This window comes from Martes martes, assembly GCF_963455335.1.
Source record: "Martes martes genome assembly, chromosome: 4".
Lineage (NCBI taxonomy): Eukaryota > Metazoa > Chordata > Mammalia > Carnivora > Mustelidae > Martes > Martes martes.
The window spans coordinates 149,888,251-149,910,756 of record NC_137891.1 but is presented as its reverse complement, the minus strand read 5'-3'; the positions used below and the strand labels follow the sequence as shown (position 1 = coordinate 149,910,756).

The window sequence follows — 22,506 nt, the reverse complement described above, 5'->3', positions numbered from 1 at the left end:
TCCCTGTTCAGTGGGGAGCCTGCTTCTCCCTCTCCCTCTGCCACTCCCTCTCCTTTTGCACTCTCTCTCTCAAATAAATAAATTAAATCTTTTTAAAAAATTACTTGCTGTTTTCCCAAAATTCAATTTTAACTTGCCACCCGTATTTTATCTGGCAACTTTTCCCTGGATTGAACACCATGCAGCAAGGTGTTGAGCTAATAGCCTCTAAGATCCTTTCAACTCCAAGAAACAAAGATTCTAACTCTTCTGATTTGTCTTGTTCCTCCCAATGAAAGCAGAAACTCTTCTCAGGATTTAAGTAGAAAAGCTGGGAAAAATAGTTAACAGGTTAATCAATATGATAAATGACAATACCCACTTACTAGCTGTGTAACCCTGGAACTATCCCTTAACCTCACGAAACCACCATCACTTCATCTAGCCAATAGAAGGAAATCAAGATGTTACCTAAAATCACCGGGCACTGTGCTAGATAATTTCTGTCTATGTGTTCTCTCACCTGGAATATTCAGACAAACTAATGTATGAGAAGGCACTCTGCAAGTGGAAATGGGCTGTAACAAAAATGAAACAGTATTATCATCAGTGTAGTACTTGTCTGCACTTGATTTCCTTTACTGACTCTTGTGGGGAAAGAAGCTTCCCAAGCATGGTTACACTGCAGAGGAAAGACATTGTCTAGAACTCTAGAGTATAGACAGGTGGTTTTTAATTACGGGAGATTTTGCTCACCAGGGAATATTTGGCAATACCTGGGGACATTCTTTGTTGTCACAACTGGGGGATGGGCACTACTGGCATCTAGTAGGTAGAGGCAACAGAAGCTTCTATAACGCACAGGACCGTCCACCACAACAAAGAATTTTCTCAAAATGTCAATAGGCTGAGAAATCCTAGTCTAGAGTATTGCAAAGCAGGATTCACATCCCAGCTCTGCTGCTTAGCAGCTGGGTGACCTATAAACAAAGTACTTTACCTCTCTGCGCCTCAGTGTCTTCCTCTGGGACGTGGGGATATTAATGGCACTTAACTCATAAGCCTATTGGGATGATTAAATGCTAATACACCCACAAACCACTGCAGTGTCTGACACACAGTAAATATCCAGTAAATGATAGTTCTTCCTGTGGTTATTTAGGAATTACTGTCTCCGTTTAAAAGACAGGAAATAAAAGCTCAGAGAGGGGAATAGACTTGCCCAAGATCAAGAGAAAAGGCAGTTCTAGTCCTAGGGTTGGCAAACATCACTAAGAATCTTCTGTAAACAAATGCTGTGGTTTTCACATTACATTATAATAACAATATCTTGAAAATACTGTTTACACTCATTCACTACCTTGAAATTATAATAGCTAATAGACCAATCTCTAGATCTTGTTATTTAATGTTTAAGAAAGACATTCATGGGGTGCCTGGTTGGCTCAGTGGGTTAAAGCCTCTGCCTCTGGCTCAGGTCATGATCGTGGGGTCCTGGTATCCAGCCGGGCATCAGGCTCTCTGCTCGGCAGAGAGCCTGCTTCCCCTCTTTTTCTGCCTGCCTCTCTGCCTACTTGTGATCTCTGTCTGTCAAATAAATAAAATCTTTTAAAAATTTTTTAAAAATTAAAAAAGAAAGACATTCATAAAATAAATATTTTTTTAAAGATTTTATTTATTTATTTGACAGACTGAGAGGGAAGGAGAGAGAGAGAGCACAGCAGGGGGAGCAGCAGAGGGAGAGGGATGATGTGGGGCTTGATCCCAGGACTCTGGGATCATGACCTGAGCTGAAAGCAGACACTTAACCGACTGAGCCACCCAGGCGCCCCATAAAATAAATATATATTTTTTAATATTTTGAGGGGCACCTGGGCAGCTCAGTTGGTTAAATGTCTGACCTCGGCTCAGGTCATGATCTTAGGGTCCTGGGATCAAGCCTCACATTGGGCTCCCTGCTCAGCAGGGAGCCTGCTTCTCCCTTTCCCTCTCCCTCTGCCCCTCCCCCGCTTATGCTCTCTCTCCCTGTCTCTCTCTCTCAAATAAATAAATAAAACCTTTAAAATATATATTTTGATAATGATTCTATATAACTGGTATTCTTGTTATCCTAAGTAATTTATTTTTTGTCGTTAAAAGTACTCTTCTGAATAGGGGTCCAGAAGTCTTCATCAGGCTGCCAAAGGAACCCTTGGCTAAGCAGACCTGAGTGCCAGTCCTGCCTGGACCAGCGACTGCTGTGTGACATTGGGTTTGTTATTTCTCAGGGGCACAATCACCCCTGCTCACTCCAGGAACAAGTTAATTCTTGGCTGGGAAAGGGCTCTGGAAACTGTTGGCAGCTTCACAATTTTCCCAAAAGTCAGAGCAGAGTGCTTTCTACCTCTCAGCTAAACCCTGTCTCTAGGAGACCTCTCTCCTTTCCACAGGATATCCACTCCACCCCCTTTACTTTCCATCTGATAAATAAAGAGGCCAAAGAGCACCTTCATTAGTGTACGCGATCTAGCCTCCAGTTTGCAGAGATGCACAGCTCAGTAGAAAGGTTTTCTGGGGTACAATAACAATTCCCTCCAATTTTCATATCTGACCTTATAGTGACCCTAGAGGACACTACCCCCTCAAAATTCTTCCTCTCTCCTTCAGACAGTGACCACTCTGCAGCCATGGTCCCTACCTTTCCCCTTTCACTGCCCTGTTCTATGATCATCTGTGTGACTCCCCCACCACCTGCGTGTTTCTCATGGGCAGACCCAGATCTGATCCCTCTCAGGGACTCCAGGGTTGAGCTCAAAAGCATGGCACACATTAGCATTAGAAGCTGGCCTAGATGAAGAAAGGTAACCTGAAGCACAGAGAAGTATCAGGGAACAGGGAGAGCTAAGCTTTGAGTGCAGAGTGCCTGATGCCCGTGTTTACCCCACACACCCAAAGCAAAGGATAGAGAAATGGGAGTGTCCCAGGCATCACAATAACTATTTCCTACTCTACCCGTTCCTGTAAAAAATTAGAAGAGCTAAAGATCTTGTCATCTTGAGCTAGCCCCTGCCCATCTGTCCAATGAGAGACTCAGTGGCTTTCAAACCTTTTTGACATGACTCAAATTAAGAAATGCATTTTACATTGTGCTCTGGTCCATAATACATATGTACATACATATGTAACTGAAAAAAGCATTTTATGAAAGAACACTTTGCTTTACTATCCCACAGTGCACTTTTTCTATTCCATTTAATTATTATTTTTTATTTTTATTTTATTTATTTTTTTAAGTAGGCACCACGCCCATTATGGAGCCCAACCTGGGGCTTGAACTCATGACCCTGAGATCAATACCTGAGTTGAGCTTAAAAGTCTGACCCTTAATGGACTAAGCCACTCCGGTGTTACTAATGACTATTTTTTTTTTAAGATTTTTTTTTTTTTTTTTTGCCAGAGAGAGAGAGAGTACACACAAGCAGGCAGAGAGGCAGGCAGAGGCAGTGAGAGGAGCAGGCTCCCCGCCGAGCAAGGAGCCCGATGAGGGACTCAATCCCAGGACCCTGGGATCATGACCTGAGCCGAAGGCAGCTGCTTAACCAACTGAGCCACCTAGGCGTCCCACTAATGATTATTTTTTAAAACTAACTGTGACTCATTAACTGGTTACACGTCCCACAGGTCTTTTTCAGCCCCAATATCCTGCGACTAACTGAATGGAACAACTAAAGCTCATATAAAATGGGACAACTTGGGGCACCTCAGTGGCTCAGATGGTTAAGCATTTCCCTTCAGCTCAGGTCATGATCTCTGGCTCCTGGGATAGAGCCCCACCTTGGGCTCCTGGATTAGCGGGGAGTCTGCTTCTCCCTTTGCCTCTCCCTCCTGCTCGCACTCTCTCTCAAATGAATAAATAAAATCTTTTTAAAAACTTTTAAAAAATGGGATAACTAAAGTTCAGGAGTCTCTAGTCTTGGATCAGTGTGACTGGGCCAAGCTGTGTACCTCTCAAAGCCTCAGTTTCTCCAGTTTACCCTGAGAGGACAGATAGGAAATTTCTAAGGGCCATATATGGCCCTTTCAGACTGTTATCCCCTGATCCTAGTGAGAACACTGCTCTTGTCACCTGGAAATAATTTCTGAGAGTGGAGAGGTGTGCCCGCTTTGCTTCCTGGGGGGTGGCATTCCATTTGTGACATCATGTAGCCCTCTTGTTACTTGAGTTAACTGTTCAGGGAAGGAATAGACAGGCAAGGAAGCCAGAGGCTGAAGACATTTAGAACTCTACTGGAGGGCACCTGGGTTGGCTCAGTCGTTAAGCGTCCACCTTTGGCTCAGGTCATGATCCCAGCGTCCTGGGATGGAGCCCGCATGGGGCTCCCTGCTCAATGGGAAGCCTGCTTCTCCCTTTCCCACTCTCTCTGCTTGCATTCCCTCTCTCACTGTCTCTGTCTCTCTCTCTCTCTGTCAAATAAATAAATAAAATCTTAAAAAAAAAAAAGAACTCTACTGGAGGGAGGCCTGACTGGATCACTTGGTGGAGAGAATGACTCTCGATCTCAAGGTTGTGGGGTTTCTGGGTGGCTCAGTCGGTTAAGCGGCTCCCTTCCTCTCAGGTCATGATCCCAGTGTGCTGGGGTCCAGCGCCCTTTCCCCTACACTGGAGGGAGTCCCCTGCTCTCCCCCCACCCCCCAGTCTGTGTGCCTGCCGCTCTCTTTCTTAAATAAACAAAATCTTTAAAAAAAAATAAATTCTTGGGGCACCTGGGCAGCTCAGTCATGATCTGCCTTCGGCTCAGGTCATGATCCCAGGATTGAGCCCCGCGTCAGGCTTCCTGCTCAGTGGGGAGTCTGCATCTACCTCTCCCACTCCCCCTGCTTCTGTTCCCTCTCTCACTATCTCTCTGTCAAATAAATAAATAAAATCTTAAAAAAAATAATAAAGTCTTTTTTTTAAAGTCCACTGGAAAAAGAGGCACAGTGAGAACCCCGGAAAGAACAAGGGCTTAGGTACTACACAGACCCAGGTTAAAATCCCACGGACTTGAGGACTGGAGGAAATGACCTCTCTGGCGCTTAGCTCTCGTTTATAAAACGGGTTTGAAAATCCCTGGTCCTCTGGGTTGGTGTGGAGGTTAAGCGAAGTAGTGCACTAATCATCCATACTGACCGAGCCGTGCGGTCACTGCCTGGCCGCTGTGTCCCGCACTCGCCTGGACCTGCCCTGAGATGAGATGCCGGCGAGGAGCACAGGGCCCAGCAGCAGGAGGCTGCTCGAGAGCAGCTGTGGAATCCACCGCGGCAGCTTCGATTCCCGCCCTGCCACAATGGACGTGTCGCCTAGGCTCTGTGAGCTCCCAGCACCCTCATGCATACACTGAGAACGCAGTGAGGCGGCTGGGGGAAGCGCAGACACAGACCCGCGCCCAGAAGGCTCCCCCGGGGCAGCTCCCTCCTCTCGGCGCCGCGGGTCGCCCTCCCCTCCAGTCCCCCCGCCCCCACCCGCGCTCGCGCTCTGGCGCCCGCTCTCCCCGGCGCCCTCCCGCCGCTCTCCACTCCCACCGCTCCTCCGCCCTCCTCCCTTCTCTGTCTCTCTCCTCCTCCACATCCTCTCCCGCCGCGCTCGGTCCGCGTACCTGGTGGCCCTTCTGGGTCCTCAGGGACTCTAGGTCTCTAGCCGCTGCGTCTCCGCGCCTCTCGCCGCGTCTCTCTCTGTCTCGCTGCTTCTCTCTGCTTTTCTCTCCCTCCGTCTCTGTCTTTCTCAGGCTCAGTTTTGTCTCTGTCCGTTCCTCGCTTGCCCGGCCGTCTGGTGGCCCGAGGTGGCGACGGGCCCGGCGCGGGGCGCGATGAGCGGCGCTTGCACGAGCTACGTGAGCGCCGAGCAGGAGGTGGTGCGCGGCTTCAGCTGCCCGCGGCCGGGGGGCGAGGCGGCCGCTGTCTTCTGCTGCGGCTTCCGCGACCACAAATACTGCTGCGACGACCCGCACAGCTTCTTCCCCTACGAGCACAGCTACATGTGGTGGCTCAGGTACCGGCCGTGGCCCTAACCCCAGCTCCAACCCCACTCCAGTCTTAGCCCCTCGCTGCACCCTCAGCCCAGCGCGTGGTAAACCCTCAGTCCTCACCCACGTGCCCACCCCAACATCAGCATCGACCGCACCTGCCCTTTAGCCCTTCCGTTCCAATACTGACCTTCGCTCTCACCCTGTCACCAAGCCAGCTCCCTCTGTAACCCCTTCCCCCATCCTGACCTGAACAGTTATTGGGATCCAAACTTGAACCTCACCCTCAACTCCACCCTGGAGAAACTTGAGTCCATCTCTACTCCCAGTGTCATCCTCTGCCACCCTGAACCCAGCCCCAGATTACACACCAATCCTCTCCCTGACACAACACTCCCATCTCCCACATTCACAGGAAATCCAAACTCTACCCTAATCCAAGAGCTCACCAGGGTGCCCATCCTAATATGAGCCTGACCTCATCCCTGACTTTACTCACTCCCTAGGCAATACTGATCACCAGCCCAACCTCCCCGAGTCCTCCAGGGAACCTACCTCAGCTCTCCCGCCCACCCTGACTCCAAACATGGTCTAGCCCTACATCCAGACCTCAGCCCCAAGTCTTACTCCTCCTGTCATGCTACACCCCAAGTCAGTCCCAGCCTAGCTGAGGCTCAACCCTTTCTTCCTCCTCATATTTAGTCATTCTTTCAACTACCCCTTACCGAGCACTTAGCTGTGCCAGGCCAGGGGTGGGTTCTGGGCGTGTACTCAACTCCCTAGCTAAAGCAGAGGACCAAGGGATCAGAGCTGCATGCAACATCATAAGGCCACAGCAGAAGCCAGCTCAGTAAAGATTAACAGAAATGTAATTTGGGTGACTCCCCACCCAAAGGACCTCAGTTTCCCTGCCTGTTCAGGGCGGGGGGTAGATAGGCCAGTGCTGACATTCCTGGAACCTTAAGTGTGGTGCTGAGAGGGCAGTGGGTCTCAGTCTCTATCAGTCTCCAGAGGCCTCACCCAGAAAATAGGACCCGAGCCTGAGCCTGCTCTGGGAAATAGGCATCAGCAAAAATGGAGCGGGCCATCTCAGGAGACAGTGATTTTCCTGTTCCTGGAGATGTGTGACCAGAGGCTGCATACCCTCTGGGTGGGAAAGGACACTGGCCACAGAAACCTCTCTGAGCCTGTCTTTACAGCTATCAGATGAAGAGTATGATAAAAGATTGCCCTGATTTCTGACTAGGACCAAAGAGACAAAGAGGTGATCTTGACAACTTGACATATGCCACTGACAATTACAGATAATCGCTTTTTCTAGACCGTTCAACTATTTTCAGATAACCAGGCTTGCCAGTCCTGCATATTCGGCTACTATCTGTAACCTGAGGAATTATATTAGCTTATTCTCTATTCAGCCACATATTCATTCATTCCTTATAGCCTTTGCTTTGTGCCAGGTACTATTGTAGGCAATAGGGACACAAAAATTAATTATTCCCTCCCCCTGAGGAGGCCCACTATCCATTTAGAGAGATATGACATGCACCTAGAGTATAACAATGGAGTAGTTGCTGAAGACCCACTGTGTACTTAGCACTGAGCTGGGCGTGAAATATGTTAGCACTGACTTCCCTTTGAGGTATAGAGACAGTGTGGAACTCTGGGGCTGATTAGAACCCCGTCAGCCCAAACTGTGGCTCTGTCACTTAGTAGCTATGTGAATTTGGCCAAATTATCTCTAAGGCTCTTTTTTCATCTTCAAGATGGCAATCGTACTACCTGTTTGTGGAATTGTGAAGATTAGGTGAAATAATGCGTGTGAAAGTGACTAGTACATACTGTAGGCGTTCAGTAGAAGGGAGTTTCTTTCCCTGTTTCACAGGTGGGAAAGTGAAGCTTGGAGTACAGAAGTGAATCGTCCAAGATCTTCTAGCAATGTCTTGGTGGACTGAGATTTAAACATCAGCAAGGACGAACCAAGAGTTAGATGTACTCACACATTCACAACCCTGGCATGTCTTCTGCCCATTTTACAGATGAGAAAACTTGAAAGCAGTTAAGTTACTCTCTCATGAGGCCCTGGTGAGAGCAAGTGGCAGAGCTGGGATGAAAACTCAGGCCTGTCTGGCCCAAGTCCGGGCTTGTCCTATGGCACAACTGTCTAAAGCTAGCCTGGCTCTCTCAGAAACCCCTCTACTCAGATAGTTTGAAAGAACATTCAGTGACCCTCTGCTATCTTCTGGGCACTGTGCTGGCCCTTGGAGACACACACACCCCTCAACACCTAGCCAAGATCCCCTCCCTCTTCTGACACCTCCTTCCCTCTAACACCCCTGTGGTACCCTCCTATTGCCTTGGCCTGTGCGTGATATCTGGATGCTTTAGTGGCCCAGACAGTGAGGTGGAGGGTTGAATGGGGTGACCTCTGAGGTCACATCACATCTTGGTGTGCTCCCATTCTGTGGCCTCAAGGGCAGTTGAGAAGTTTGGCCTGCAGGGCTGACTCTTCTTTGGCTTGGACATAACGTGGTTCATAAACATCACAGACAGTTGCAAAGTGGAGGAGAGGAACGGAGGGTCCCCAGGGCATCTAGGTAATCGGTGTACTCTAAACCCTAAAACAACCCTTCTGGAGTGCTCCTCAGAGCCCCACCATGGCAGGGCGGAGATCGTGTTTTGCTCTCAACTCCATTTGGCCTTTTTCATGAAAGTTGGTCCTTAAAAACATAAAAATCTCCAGGTAAACAACTTTTTCCGTGGATGGTGCTCCAAGAGAATTGCTGTCTCTAAAAGTGTGTCTCAGGAAGTGAAGACTCCCTGTGGAGAAGCAGCTCGTGCTATCACATGTCTGGTCCACTTTTCAAACACCCTCTATTAGTAGCTCTGTTTTTTACCAGAACGTGAGCCAAAAGGCAGTAGCCTTGTGTAGGGCAGAATCGGTTGTCGGCCGCTGTATATACACCACCTCGTCTCATCTTCAGGGACACCTGGTGAGATAGGAGCCTTTACAAATGAAGAAAACGAGATCAAGAGATGAAGGATTTTTCAGTTTATGTATGACAGAACCCAGATTTGAACTTAGAACTGCCTGACTCAAAAGCCCTAACGGAGAAATATTAGACCGCCTCTCCAGTTCTTTCCTAGGGGTCACAGTGTGTTATCTGTCTCTCAGAGTTACGGCTCTGTGAACTCCTAGAAGGCTAGCAGCTCTTCAGCTTCTCAGCCAGGGCAGGAAACTAACTTCACTGAGAAGTGTGCTCATCCCAGTGTTCTTTACAAACCAGTGTGGGAATACAGAATTTACCGTCTCTCGAGGCAGTCCATTCACCTGGGGACAACTCCCATCATTTAAAGTTCATCTTCTGCCAAGCACAGATGTTTCAGCTTGGAGCCTCCTCTGTTGTTCCCAGCTCTGGTCTTGGGGCCTGGTTCCTCAGTCCCCAGAGAGACCATCAGAGACAGCGCCGGCTCCCTGACTGACTGCTAATCTGGGATATCTCCCACCAGCTCTCCCACCCATTCCTCAAAGGACCTTACGTTTAGAGGGCCCTTTCCATCCTGCTGGCCACAGATGTCCCATGTAAAGTGTGGGGTCCCTACTGCAGCACAGGCCTTCCAGATAATAGCCTTACAAACAATGAGCATATCTCAGAAGGGGAAATAATATTTCATTAAAGTACTTACAAGAACTAAAAGAGACTGCGTGCTCAATATGGAAAATGTGGAAAGGATAGGGGAACGATGGGAGATCTAGTGGCTTAGCTCGGATTCCCCAAAAGACTTAGAAACAAGGATTTGAGGGCAAGTAGTTTGTATGGAAAGTCATCCTAGAAAACATGGGTAGAGGCTGGCAAAAGGAGGCAGGGAAGGGTAAGAGCAAACAATATTGGGTCACCACTGAGGGTCGCTGGAGCTTATGCCTGCCGAACTCTGCCGGCCCTGTAGAAATTACACCCCAGAATCATCCCACCTGAGAGCCAGGAAACTGGATATTCACGTACGATTGCGTCAATCATTGGGTGTATGGCGATGGGAGAAGGGAGGCACTAATTTTCCTGCACTTCTGACCTGCTCAATGTACAGACGAGACTGTTCTGGGCCCAAAGAAAGCCCTCAAGCCAAGGGATACAGATGGTGGCATTTGAAACCCTGGCCAGAATATTCTACAATTACAAGACCCCATGGGACACAGGCAGGACATCCACAGCCCGCACTATAACCAGAGACAGCCTGTTAGCATTTTGGTATATTTCTACCCAAACTTACATATGTATACTTACGTATATGTTTATGTTTATTTAAGTTGGAGTTATGCCGTATATTTAGTAATATGTTCTACTCTTTTCACTTAGCATTATCTCATCAGAACTTATCCTTGATCTTTTTTAGATTTTATTTTTAAAAGATTTTTATTTATTTACTTATTTATATATTTGAGAGAGAGAGAGAGCACGCGCAAGCAGGGGAAGCAGCAGGAAGAGGGAAAGTGAGAAGCAGGTTTCCCATTGAGCAAGGAGCCCGATGTGGGACTTGATCCCAGGACACTGGGATCATGACCCAAGTCAAAGGCAGATGCTTAAGCAACTGAGCCACCCAGGCATCCCTATCCTTGATCTTAAATATTACTTGAAAACATGTTTTTAATGGCTCTATACTATTCCATTGCAGTGGTGTTCAATAATTTATTTAACCATGGGAAGACAGGTTTTCCAAAGCTCTAAGGTGGTTCTGCTTAGTGGAACTTAGCCACCAACTAGATGGAAAATAAGTCATCAGCTAGCTGGGACCAAAATCTGGCAGAAGCAGCAAGGGCAGGAGCCTGGGGCTGGGGTCAGGGAGCGGAGTGGCCAGAAAAGCTGGTAAAGAAGTCAGAGACAGGAAGGGCACACAAACAAAGCCTGCTGCTGACCTCTCCACTGTTGTTGGGAGAACATCTCACAGTGCCTAATACACAGTAGGTATTCAGTAATATTTACGAAATGCTACGTTCGCCTCTCACGTTCGCCTCACACGAAATGCTTACTATGTGCTAGGGCTTCTGCAAGAGGAGGACAAAGCTCATTATTTATGGTCTGATTCTTCCTTGAAGGAACACATGAGGAATATGTTGAAAACCTACTATGTGTCAAGAATATTGCATATATTAGTCATCCTCACTACCACCTGTGAAGTACTCTGTGTGTGTGTGTGTTTTAGATTTTGTTTATTTACTTAACAGAGAGAGCACACATAAGCAGGGGACCAGCAGAGGGAGAGGGAGAAGCAGACTCCCCACTGAGCAGGGAGCCTGATGTGGGACTTGATCCTAAGATCCTAGGATCATGACCTGAGCCGAAGGCAGACGCTTAACTGACTGAGCCACCCAGGTACCTCTGTGAAATACTATGTTTTGATCATTTTCACTTTTCAGACAAAGAAGCTGAGGCTCAAAAGGTATAATAACTTCGTCAAGACCTTAGAGTGAGTTGTTACATACCTGGGTCCTAATCCAGGCAGGTTTGGTTCCAAAGCCCTTTGCTCTTTCCTACCACACTGGGCTGCCTGACCCAGTGGGAAGTGCTAAAGGCCCTGAGAGAAGTGTCCTGGGTGGATTAGCCTGGCATAGGGGGAAAAGGGGAGAGAAAGATGACCCACTGGAGGGTGAGTCAGACGCTACCTTGAGGCTGGAAGGACAGCTGGTTTTTAGCTAAGGCCTGCTATGTGTCTTGATTTCTAGGAAATGGCACCATGGGGAGGGCTGTTGAAGACCGTCTCCAGCTCCCTGGGCGGGGTGGGCGGGAATCAAGTCGAAGAAAGTGGGGAAGGAAGGAGAAGAGAAGAAAGGGAACATGTACTGAGTCCCAACTACGTGGTGGTGCTGACACAAGTCGTGTTACATACGTGGTGAGTCCTGGGCGTATAGCTAACGTTCTGTCTCATGCTTAGCCACAAAGAGCCTATGGTAAGTAGAGACAGAACAGAAGTTGAAGCCTGCTGGTGCCAGTAACACGAACAGCACTTCATACGTCATCGTAGATTACCTCCTAAGTCCCTTCCCAACACTTGGCTCCCTCTGGTCTTCTCTCCCCAGCATTGGCGCCCTTGTGGGCCTATCCATAGCAGCCGTGGTTCTCCTGGCCTTCATTGTCACTGCCTGTGTGCTTTGTTACCTGTTCATCAGCTCTAAGCCCCACACGAAGTTGGACCCAGGCTTACACCTCCAGCCTCCAGGTAAGAAACAGACCTCATGATTTCCTTGTATTAAACAGGCTAGCACCCTTACAAAGGGAGGATATTTAGATGACATTTGGAACCTTTGCCTCATGAGAGTTCCTAGAATATTGTGAAGCAGGAGCACATTTTTTAGGAGGTTCACAATCTGAACATTTACATCCCAAACTCCTCATGTGCTCAATGTTAATCAGAATAACTTGATATAGTCAGTGTTGTATTTGTCACACAAAGATTAATCCATTTGTGGATTTTCTCAGACACTGCTTTAAAATTCTAGCCTTAGGGAATGAAAACTGATTTTAATATTATCCCAAACAAAATGGAATTAATAAGCAAAACTTGCTGCTCTCCAAACTCGGTTTGTTCAGAAATTAAATACAGTTTTGTTTTGTTTTTTTGATAATCTGAATTGCTGGACTACCCCTTCCTTCGTTATTGGCGTAGGCCCTCTAGAGCCTCAAAGGACCCCCCTGCCAAAAGTGTTGCTTCTTCATAAGTCTTTATTACACACGCTTTTACAACTTCTGCAAGGTACTATGAAAGATACAAGTGCCTACTGGCAAATGATCTTTCTGTGTCGTTTGGTAGAGAGCACTCAAAATGAGTATTATCATCTCCATTTTACAGATGAGAAAATCAAGGCTAAGACAGATTAGATGACTTACTCAAAGTGTCACAGCTAATAAACGGTAAGGCTAAAATTCAGCCCATGTTTTTCTACCTTGAATCGTGCTCTTTCTTCTGCCTACCACACTGGGTCTGTGCAGATATGAAATTAAGTACAAAATTGTTTAATACCAAATATAAGGATAATTTCAAAAAGGAGAGTAGATTTGAATGAGTGCTGAATTAGCAAAGGAGTTGGTTGGGCAAAAGGAGAAAAGGCATTCCAGGATAGGGTAAATAATGGGTAAAAATGTGTGGGCAGTTCTGAGTAAGACCTGTGCAGTGACTGGGTCATTCATCCTGGGGCACCATATGAAAGAAGGCCAGGCAGGAATTCAAGCTAAGCAGAAGCAGAGCGGTGGCAATGATCAGGGCAGTAGAAAGGTGGGTAGTAGCTAAATTTCAGAGAATTTAGTTGTAAAAGATTAGTTTTCCAGCTTGATATCAACTTGTGCAACAAGCAGCAGCACGAAGAACCCTTCTCAGATCCCAGTGACAATAAATAATCCTCCTGTTGCTGAGCATTGAAAAGCAGGAGGGATGGCTTTTGAGGGTAGGAGGATTCTTCTGGCTCCCCTTGTAGTCAGAAACCTGGGAGGCTGGCAGGGAAACAGGAAGAAAGCCTGAGTATAGATCCAGACAGCCCAGGGAGACCAGAGACAGCGCAGGCTTCAACTTGTATAGAGAAAAATCATAGAAGTTAATGAAAGGCATCAAAGAACCTATCTCATGAGATATGGCATGTATGTGGACAGATGGCTCAATGTCACAGACCTGTCACTTCCAAATTAATTTATAAATAAAATTCCCAAGAAAACGTTTCATGGAATTTGTCAAATTGGTTCTAAAATGTATCTAGAAGAGTAAAAGTGCAAAACAATTTTGAAAAAGAAAAAGAGGAGGGACTTGCCCTATCAGGTAAGAGACATTTTTAAAAGTTTGATAAATTGTCCACTTGATTTTGGCACAGCAGTTGACAGAATTGGGCAATTCCATGGTCCTTAACGGGGAGCACATTACCACCCAACTCCCCAGGGACATTTGGCGATGTCTGGAGACGTTTTTGGTTGTCGCAACTGGGGAAGGTATCTCTTGGTAGAGGCCAGGGATACTGTTAAACCTGCTACAATACAGAGAACAATGCTCCACAACAATGAATTATCCAACCCAAAATGTAAACAGTGTCAATCTGAAAAACCCTAGAATAAAAAGAGAGTCTAGAGACAGATTAATTAAAATATAGGAATTTGAATAAAACATTTAACTTTTTTAAATAAGGGGAAAATTGGCAAATTTACCTTCATCAAATCCAAATAATCATGAAATAAAAATAAGACAGGGGCGCCTGGGTAGCTCAGTCAATTAAGCATCCAACTCTTAATTTTGGTTCACGTCATGATCTCAGGGTCATGGGATGAGCCGAGAGGGCCCAGCGCTCAGCAGGGAGCCTACTTAAGACTCTCTCTCTCCTTCTGCCCCTCCCTACGCACTTATTCTCTTTCTCTCCCCCGCTCTCTCAAAAAAAAAAGAAAAAAAAATACAAAGACATCATACGTAACATTACAAAACAAGTGATGGACTACAAAGGTTTTATAAACATAAAGATAAATACACACATATAGAGAATCCTCATTCACAGAGTTGATATTTGCAAATTTGTTTACTTGCTAAAATTTATCTGTAACCTCCAAATCAATAATTGCAGTGCTTTTGAGGTCATTTGTGGTGTGGACATGTGCAGAGCAGCAAGAAATTTGAGTTGCCCTATCACACACATTCCCAGCTGATGTTAAACAAGTCTACACTCTGCCTTCTTGTTTTCAGTTCTCCTACTGTAAACAAGGGTCTATTTACTGCCATGTTTTTTGCATTTTTGTGATTCTTGTTAACTTCACCGTTTAAAGTGGCCCCCAAATGTAGTGCTGATGTATTCTCTACTACTCCTAAGGGTGAGAAGGCTGTGATGTGCCCTGTGCAGAAAATACATGTGTTAGATAAACTTGGTTCAGGCAGGAGTTATAGCGCTGTTGGTCATGAGTTCAATGTTAATGAATCAATAATATATATTAAATAATGTGTCTTCAAACAAAACAAATTTATGCATTGGACAGTTGACAAAACTGTTGTGACCAAAGGCACACAGGAACTTAACCTTGTATTTTCCATAGGAGCAATGATTCAGCATTCATTAATTCAGTGTTTGTGGTGACTTTATAGAATACAACTACTGTGAATAATGAGAATCAACTATATATAAAATAGAGATGAGACTGACATCCAGAATATATAGGCACATCTTTAAACAAATGAGGAAAATGTAATGTACATAAAAAGAAACACAAATGCTCAATACACACGAAAAGATGCTGCTCAACCCTACTAATAATGAGAAGAATGCAGGGCACCTGGGTGGCTCAGTTGGTTAAGTGTCCGACTCTTGATTTTTGTTCAGGTCATGATCCCAGGGTTGTGAGATTGAGCCTTGTGTTGGGCTCTGTGCCAGGTGTGGAGCCTGCTTAAGATTCTCTCCTCCTTAAAAAAAAAAAAAAGGAAGAAGAAGAAGAAGATTCTCTCCTCCTTCGGCTCCTCAACCCCAATTAAGAAAGAAAGAAGAATGCAATTTAAAAATGATGTGATTTTAAAAATTTTTTAAAGATATATTTATTTTAGAGAGAGAGAGGAAGATTTATTTATTTGGAAGAGATTGAGAGAGACAGAGTATGTGCACAGATGGGGAGGGACAGAGAGAGAGGGAGAGAGACAATCCTGTAGCGGAGTCCCTGCTGGGTGCTGAGGGCCACTCAGCTGGCTGCATCTCACAACCCTGAGACCCGTGACCTGAGCCAAAAGCAAGAGTTGGACGCTTAACCGACAGAGCCACCCAGGAACCTCAATTATATAACTTTTTTAAACAATTACATTGGCGAGGTGCCTGGCTGGCTCAGTCAGAGGAGCATGCAACTCTTGATCCTGGGTTCGTGAGTTCAAGTCCCACATTGGGGTAGAGATTACTAAAATAAATAAATAAACTTTATTTGTTTATTTATTTTTAATATATGTGCTGCCGAAGCGAGCACTGTTTATTTATTTTTAAGATTTTATTTATTTACTTGACAGAGAGAGACACAGTGAGAGAGGGAACATATGCGGGGGGCAGGGGGAGAGGGAGAAGCAGGCTTCCTGCTGAGCAGGGAGCCTGTTGCAGGGCTCCATCCCAGGAGCCTGGAATCAAGACCTGAACTGAAGGCAGACGCTTAATGACTGAGCCACCCAGGCGCCCCAGTAAATAAACTTTAAAAAAAAAATTACATTGGCAAAAGTCCCAAAATTGGTCATATTAATAGAGAGAAATTTGACTGTGAGGAATTGATACTGTCATATACTACTGGTAAGAGTATAAATTAGTATGACCACTTTGTGGACCAACTTGGCAGTATCTGTTTAAACTAAAAATATCTATACCCTAGACTCCACAATTCCACTTCTAATTATCTGCCTTAGAGAAATAGTTGCACTAGGAGAGGACTTGTACAGATAGATCCATGATAGCTTATTGTGTAAGAAACAAACTAAATGTCCCTCAGGAGAGGAATAATGAAATATGATATCACAGTTAAAAGGAATGAACTAATTCTAAATAGACTATCTCATTTGCTCTTCACAGTAACTGGGCGGAGTATAGATTTTATTACTATGCATTTTACAAGTGAGGATTTTACAGACAGGGACCCAAAGTCACCTAGTGAGCAAGTGACAGAGTTATGTCAGCCTCCCCCCTCCTTTGTCTCCTTATCCCTATGCTGCGAAAGGAAAGTCCTCACTGCGTACCAGACACTGAAACTTTACATGCACTATCTCATCTCATTTTCCTAACTATCCCAGTGCGGGAGATATTATTGCCCCCTGTTTCACAGATGTAAAATCCAGGTGTCAGGGAGGTTAGATGACTTGCCCAAGGGTTTACAGCTTGTAAATCATGGAACTGGAATTCTAATACATGTGTTTTCGTGTCTCCAAAGTCCTATTCTTTCTCTGTCACCAGGTGAGTTCTGTGGGGTGCTCCTGTTTGTGTCCTCTTTCCCTCCCCTCTCCCCGTTTTATCCCCTCAAGCCTTTCTGACTCAAAGGAAATACAGTTCATGCCTTGACCCTGTGAATGAAAACCACCCTCGTATTTTTCATTGATCAGCCACCAGCTGGATAATTCCGTTTCCAGGGTTTGAGACAGCTTGTATTCTTGCTCTTTGCTTCTTATTTTCAAGATGGAAAATGCATTTCCTGACCTTTTACTAAGTGATAGCTTTCATCTCTCTCTGCCTTTTGCCCAAACTCAGCTTAGTTCCTCCCATTCATGAAGTGCTGTGCTCTCCTTCCTCTGAACTCCCAGCATCTACCAGGAGCCTCCTGTCCCCCCTGCATCTGAGACAGCTTACAGGCCCACTGTCTTACATTCAGCAGAGTTTTACCTTTACAAAAGTGTCTCATTTCTGTCTCCCTCTCAGTAGGACATATGCAGAGATCATTAGCCCCAACGTACAGCAAAGGAAACGGAGGGTTAGCCAAGGGAAGTGAAATAGCCAAGTCACAGAGCTACTGAGCCTGTGTTGCTGCGGAGTCAACCCTGATCTCCCAGATTCTAAAGCCTACAATCATTGCACTGTATCTTGGGGCCATGATACATGACTGTGGGAACAAGGGCAGTGTGGGAAGTACCTTAACAAGGACAGAGTGGAAATGGACCAGAGTTTCTGAAAATAGGCTCCTCCTACTGCCCAGGCATTCTGTAATGTCCCATCACTCCCACCGCAACCCCATCCCCCAAACTGAGGATGCACAAAGACCATAACTTTCTTACTCTGGCACTCTGGTACCTTGTGAGGAACTAACTTGATCAGAAGGATGACTGAGTTCCTACCGCTGTGCTAGGCGCTACGCTTTTTACACCTTACCCCCTTTAAACTACTCAACTACTCTGCCAAGTGGTGACTATTAACTCTATTTTGCAGATGAGGTGCATGAGGTACGTGTAGAGGTGATATTCCAACCTAGACATATTTAATAAGAGACCAAAAAATGGGGGGGATTGATAGACAAGAGTTCAGTTCTCCCTCTAAAAGGTGTTGGTGGGAGAACCCTAATCGGCCCTTCTCACCATCTATCAGCTTGGTGTTTTCATTAGGTTAAACATACACTTACTCTATGTATTAGATACCTATGGCTACTGTTACAAATTTCCACAAACTTGGTGGCTTAACATAACAGAAATGCATTATCTCACATTTCCGGGGGCCAGAAATACAAAATCCATCTCATTGGGTTGAGATCAAAGGCTCCAGGGGAGAATAAGTTCCTTGCCTTGTTCAGTTTCTGGTGACTGCCAGCATCCCTCTGCTTGGAGCTGTATCACTGCAATCCCTGCATGTGTCTTTACATCACTGTGTGTGGGTCCATCTCTGTCTCCGTTTCTCTTATAGAGGCAGTTTTGATGGCATTTAGGATCCACCCAGATAATTCAGGATAAGCTCCTTATCTCAGAATCCTTAATTTGAGGTGTCTGGGTTGCTCAGGTGGTTAAGAGTCTGTCTTTGGCTCAGGTCATGGTCTCAGGGTCCTGTTTCAAGCCCTGCATTGGGCTCCCTACTCAGTGGGGATCCTGCTTCTCCCTCTCTCTCTATAGCTCCCCTGGCTTGCACTCTCCCCCAACTCTCTGTCAAATAGGTAAATAATCTTTAAGGGGGAAAAAACACTGTTATTTAATCACATCTGGCAAATTTTACCATATGAAGTAACATTCACAGGTTCCAGAGATTAGGACCTAATATCCAGGGGTTACCATGCAGCCCACTACACCATACAAATCAGCAATTACACTCCTACGTATTTATCCTAGAGACATGAAAATGTATATCTGCACAAAACCTAAACATGAATGTTCATAGCAGCTTTATTTGCAATTGACAAAAACTGGAAACAACCCAAAAGTCCTTCAATGAGCAGATGGTACAACCATACAATGGAATATATGCAGCCATAAAAAGGAATGCACTACTGATACACACAACAACTTAAGTGGATTTCAAGGACGTTATAAAGAGTGTAAAAAGCCAATCTTAAAAGGTTGTATACCACATAGTTCCATTTATATCACATATCTGGTATGACAAAATTATAGTAATAGAGAATGGGTTAGTGGTTACCAGGAGTTAGATTTATTTATTTATTTTTAAAGATTTTATTTATTTCTTTGATAGGGAGTGAGAGAGAGAATGACAGGGGAGAAGGTCAGAGGGAGAAGCAGACTCCTCATGGAGCTGGGAGCCTGATGTGGGACTTGATCCTGGGATTCTGGGATCATGACCTGAGCCAAAGGCAGTCGCTTAACCAACTGAGCCACCCAGGCACCCCCAGGAGTTAGATTTAGAAGGAAGGTTCGAGTATAAAGAGGAAGCATGAGGAAGTTTCGTGATGGAAGAGTTTATCCTGATGGTGGCTGTGATTATATAAGTCTATATATGTGATCAACTTTGATAGTACACCACAAAAAGAGTACATATAAAAACTGGTAGAAATTGAACAAGATTTGTAGTTTAGTTAATCATATTGTATCAATATCGGTCTCCTAGTTTTGAGGTTGTTCTGTGGTTATTTAAGATGTTATCATTGGGGAAAGCTAGGTGAAGGGTAAGTGTACTGTTTTTTTTTTTTTTTTAACTTCTTATGAGTCTTCAATTCTTTAAGAATAGAAAGTTCAAAACAAAACAAATAACAAAAAAAGAAATTTATTGGGGCGCCTGAGTGGCTCAGTGGGTTAAAGCCTCTGCCTTCGGCTCGGGTCATGATCTCGGGGTCCTGGGATCGAGCCCCACATCGGGCTCTCTGCTCGGCGGGGAGCCTGCTTCCCCCCTCTCTCTGCCTGTCTCTCTGACTACTTGTGGTCTCTGTCTCTCTCTGCACCAAATAAATAAATAAATAAAATTTAAAAAAAAAAAAAAGAAAAAAAAAAAAAAAGAAATTTATTGGCTCTATAGGTGAGAAGTCTAAAAGTAAGGCGGGCTTTATACATGGTTGAACTAGAATTTCACTATGTTGTCAGGCTTGTGGCTCCATCCTCTAAGATTCTTTCAATTCTACCCTCTATTTTGAGTTGGCTTACTCCTCAGGCTGACTTTTCTTATGGTAGAAAGTTGGCTACCCAACAGTCCCTGGGGCCACCAGCTTTTTGTTTCACTTTAGCCAGGAGAAGAAAGAGGGAATTATCTCTTCCTTCAAAGGTGCAGGGAGCTGAGCTCTACTCTGATTGGACCATTCAGGTCATGTGTCCACCCCTAACCCAATCGTTGTCCCCAGGTAAATGCTATGCACCCATTACGGAGCCACATGGCAAAGGAATGGGATTATCTGATTGGCTCAGATCAACCAGGCCCCAAACCTAGAGTTGGGATGGGACCAATACCACCCAAATACAATTGCTATTACCAGATGGGAAGAGGTGGAATGAATGTTAGGTAGCCAACTCCAATGTCCAATATAACTTCCTTCTTAAAATTCACTCTTCCCCTAGTTTCAAAGTTATCGTTCTTCCTAGGTATCCCCCCCATCAATGGAGTTTTCTAGACAGAGAAGGTAAAAAATGCCATTCCAGGCAGAAGAAACAGCATAAGCAAAAAATCAGAGATGTAAAGAAATGGAGCTATTTAGGGTACAATGAAAACCTTGGTGTTGCAAACACAGAGTTCTTAAGAGTGATAGTAATGAAGCCAAAGAGAAGGGATAGGCCCAGTATGTGAAGAGCCTTGAATGCCACCCCAAGGATAACAGGTCATGAGAAGACATTGAAGGCTTTTGAGAAAGAATAGTACATGGACTCACTTGACTTTAGAAAGTTCTCTCTGGTTACAAAGTGGAGGGTAGACTGAAGGAGACCCAACTAGAGGCTGTTCCAGTGGTCTGGGAGGAAGAAGATGAAAAGCTTGACCGAGGTTGGTGGCCATGAAGATGTAGAGAAATGGGTGAATATGGAAGATGGTAATTGGTGAAATCAGAGGGACTTGGTGACTCACATTTCTGGCTTGAACAGTTGGTATGCTTTTTTTGTTTTTTAAGATTTTATTTTAAAGTAATTTCTATATCCAACATGGGGCTCGAACCCACAACCCTGAGATCAAGAGTGTCATGCTCCACCAGCTGAGCCAGCCAGGTACCCCTGAACACTTGATACACATTCTATCCAAAAAGGCAAGAATGCTCAATTGTGTCAAATGCTCCGGACAAGTCAAGGGAGATAAGGATTTGTAAGTGACTGTGGGATTTAGTGACAAAACATTTTGAGGTATGTTGGGAGCAGAAACCAAGTAAATTTTGGCAGAATAAGTAATGAACGGGAAGTGGGCAATACTAATGTCAAGTGAGCCTCCTTTCAAGCTCATATACAAGAGGAGGAGAGGATAAATCAGCAGCATGTCATGAAATCTATTCTTAAAGAAGAGAATAATGTAGGGGCACCTGGGTGGCTCAGTGGGTTAAAGCCTCTGCCTTTGGCTCAGGTCATGATCCCAGGGTCCTGGGATCGAGCCCTGCATCGGGCTCTCTGCTCGGCAGGGAGCCTGCTTCCTCAGCTCTCTCTGCCTGCCTCTCTGTGATCTCCATCTGTCAAATAAATAAAATCTTTAAAAAAAAAAAAAAAAAAGAAGAGAATAATGTATGTTTTAAATTTTTCCAGCACATCTCTGCATGCTAGTTGTGTATTCATCCTGTATCCTCATCTATAAAATGAGTTTTTAATAGTACCTACCTCATGGGTTTATGGTCAAGGTCAAGTCTTCATTTTTTCCTAACAATTGTTTATTGTCTGTCTCCCCCACTAGACTTTAAGTTCATTAGAAACACTGACAGCTCCTAGTGAAGGATGTAGTATGTTGTTAATAAATATTTGTTAAGCAAATGATGCATATAAGACTGAGTGCAGTCCTGCCCAAGGTGAGCACTCAGGAAAGTTGGCCAGGGTGAGTTTGACAGTGGGGGAAGAAGGTCTGTAAAAGGAACGCCTTCTGCTTGCTCTTTTCCAGACCCCAAGGAGGAAGCGCCCCCTGGCTGCCAAGGTGGAAACGCAGGCAATTCAATGGAGGTGCCAGGAGTGAGCATTCTCCGACAGAATCACCCCTTCCTGAACCCACGGCTAGACTACAATGAGGAGCAGGCCGTGGACCCCAAACGCCTGCTCCAGCACTGCTTCATGGCCACAGTGACTGCCAGTGACATCCCAGGCAGCCCTCAGGAGGCCCCTGTCCCAAATCTAGACCTATGTGGACCAACCCCATAAACATCCAATAAATGTCTCTACACCATCCTTTTCTGGAGCCTCTTTTCCATGAAAGGTGGGGGTAGGGATGATCAAAGGGACTTGGGAGACTGGTGGGATAAATGAGGGCTTTCCCCAGCAACCCCACCCAGGCCCTGCGGTGGACCCAGTTATACTGCTCTGCCTCACCTCCTGTGGGTCAAAGAGAATTTAGACATGAGTCCCGGGGAAATGGTCAGTAACAACTCCATGCAGTCAGGGGGAAGCCTGGGGTTATGGAGGCTCACAGGAGCCACTCGCCTAAGGGGGAAGTCAGAGAACTCTGACTTGGTCTTCCTGATACAGAGCAGGTATATATATATATATT

The 22,506-nt window shown here is 45.4% G+C and overlaps 2 protein-coding genes across 2 annotated transcripts in view; one reads left to right on the top strand and one right to left on the bottom strand.

Annotated features, from left to right (window-relative positions):
- The window catches only part of TUT4 (terminal uridylyl transferase 4), a 197,963-nt gene extending 191,847 nt beyond the window's left edge, over window positions 1-6,116 (bottom strand). Inside the window, exon 1 of the mRNA XM_080800998.1 lies at window positions 5,595-6,116. The gene's annotated coding sequence lies outside the window, so the exon portion shown is untranslated. The remainder of the gene's footprint in view (window positions 1-5,594) is intronic.
- On the top strand, window positions 5,805-22,187 carry SHISAL2A (shisa like 2A; the record flags this gene model as incomplete). Its single annotated transcript, XM_080801001.1, has 3 exons — window positions 5,805-5,986; window positions 12,034-12,173; window positions 21,907-22,187. The coding sequence occupies 3 exons, from the start codon at window positions 5,805-5,807 to the stop codon at window positions 22,158-22,160; spliced, it is 576 nt and encodes a 191-aa protein (XP_080657127.1). The 3' UTR covers window positions 22,161-22,187.
- Between the last annotated feature and the right edge of the window lie 319 nt (window positions 22,188-22,506).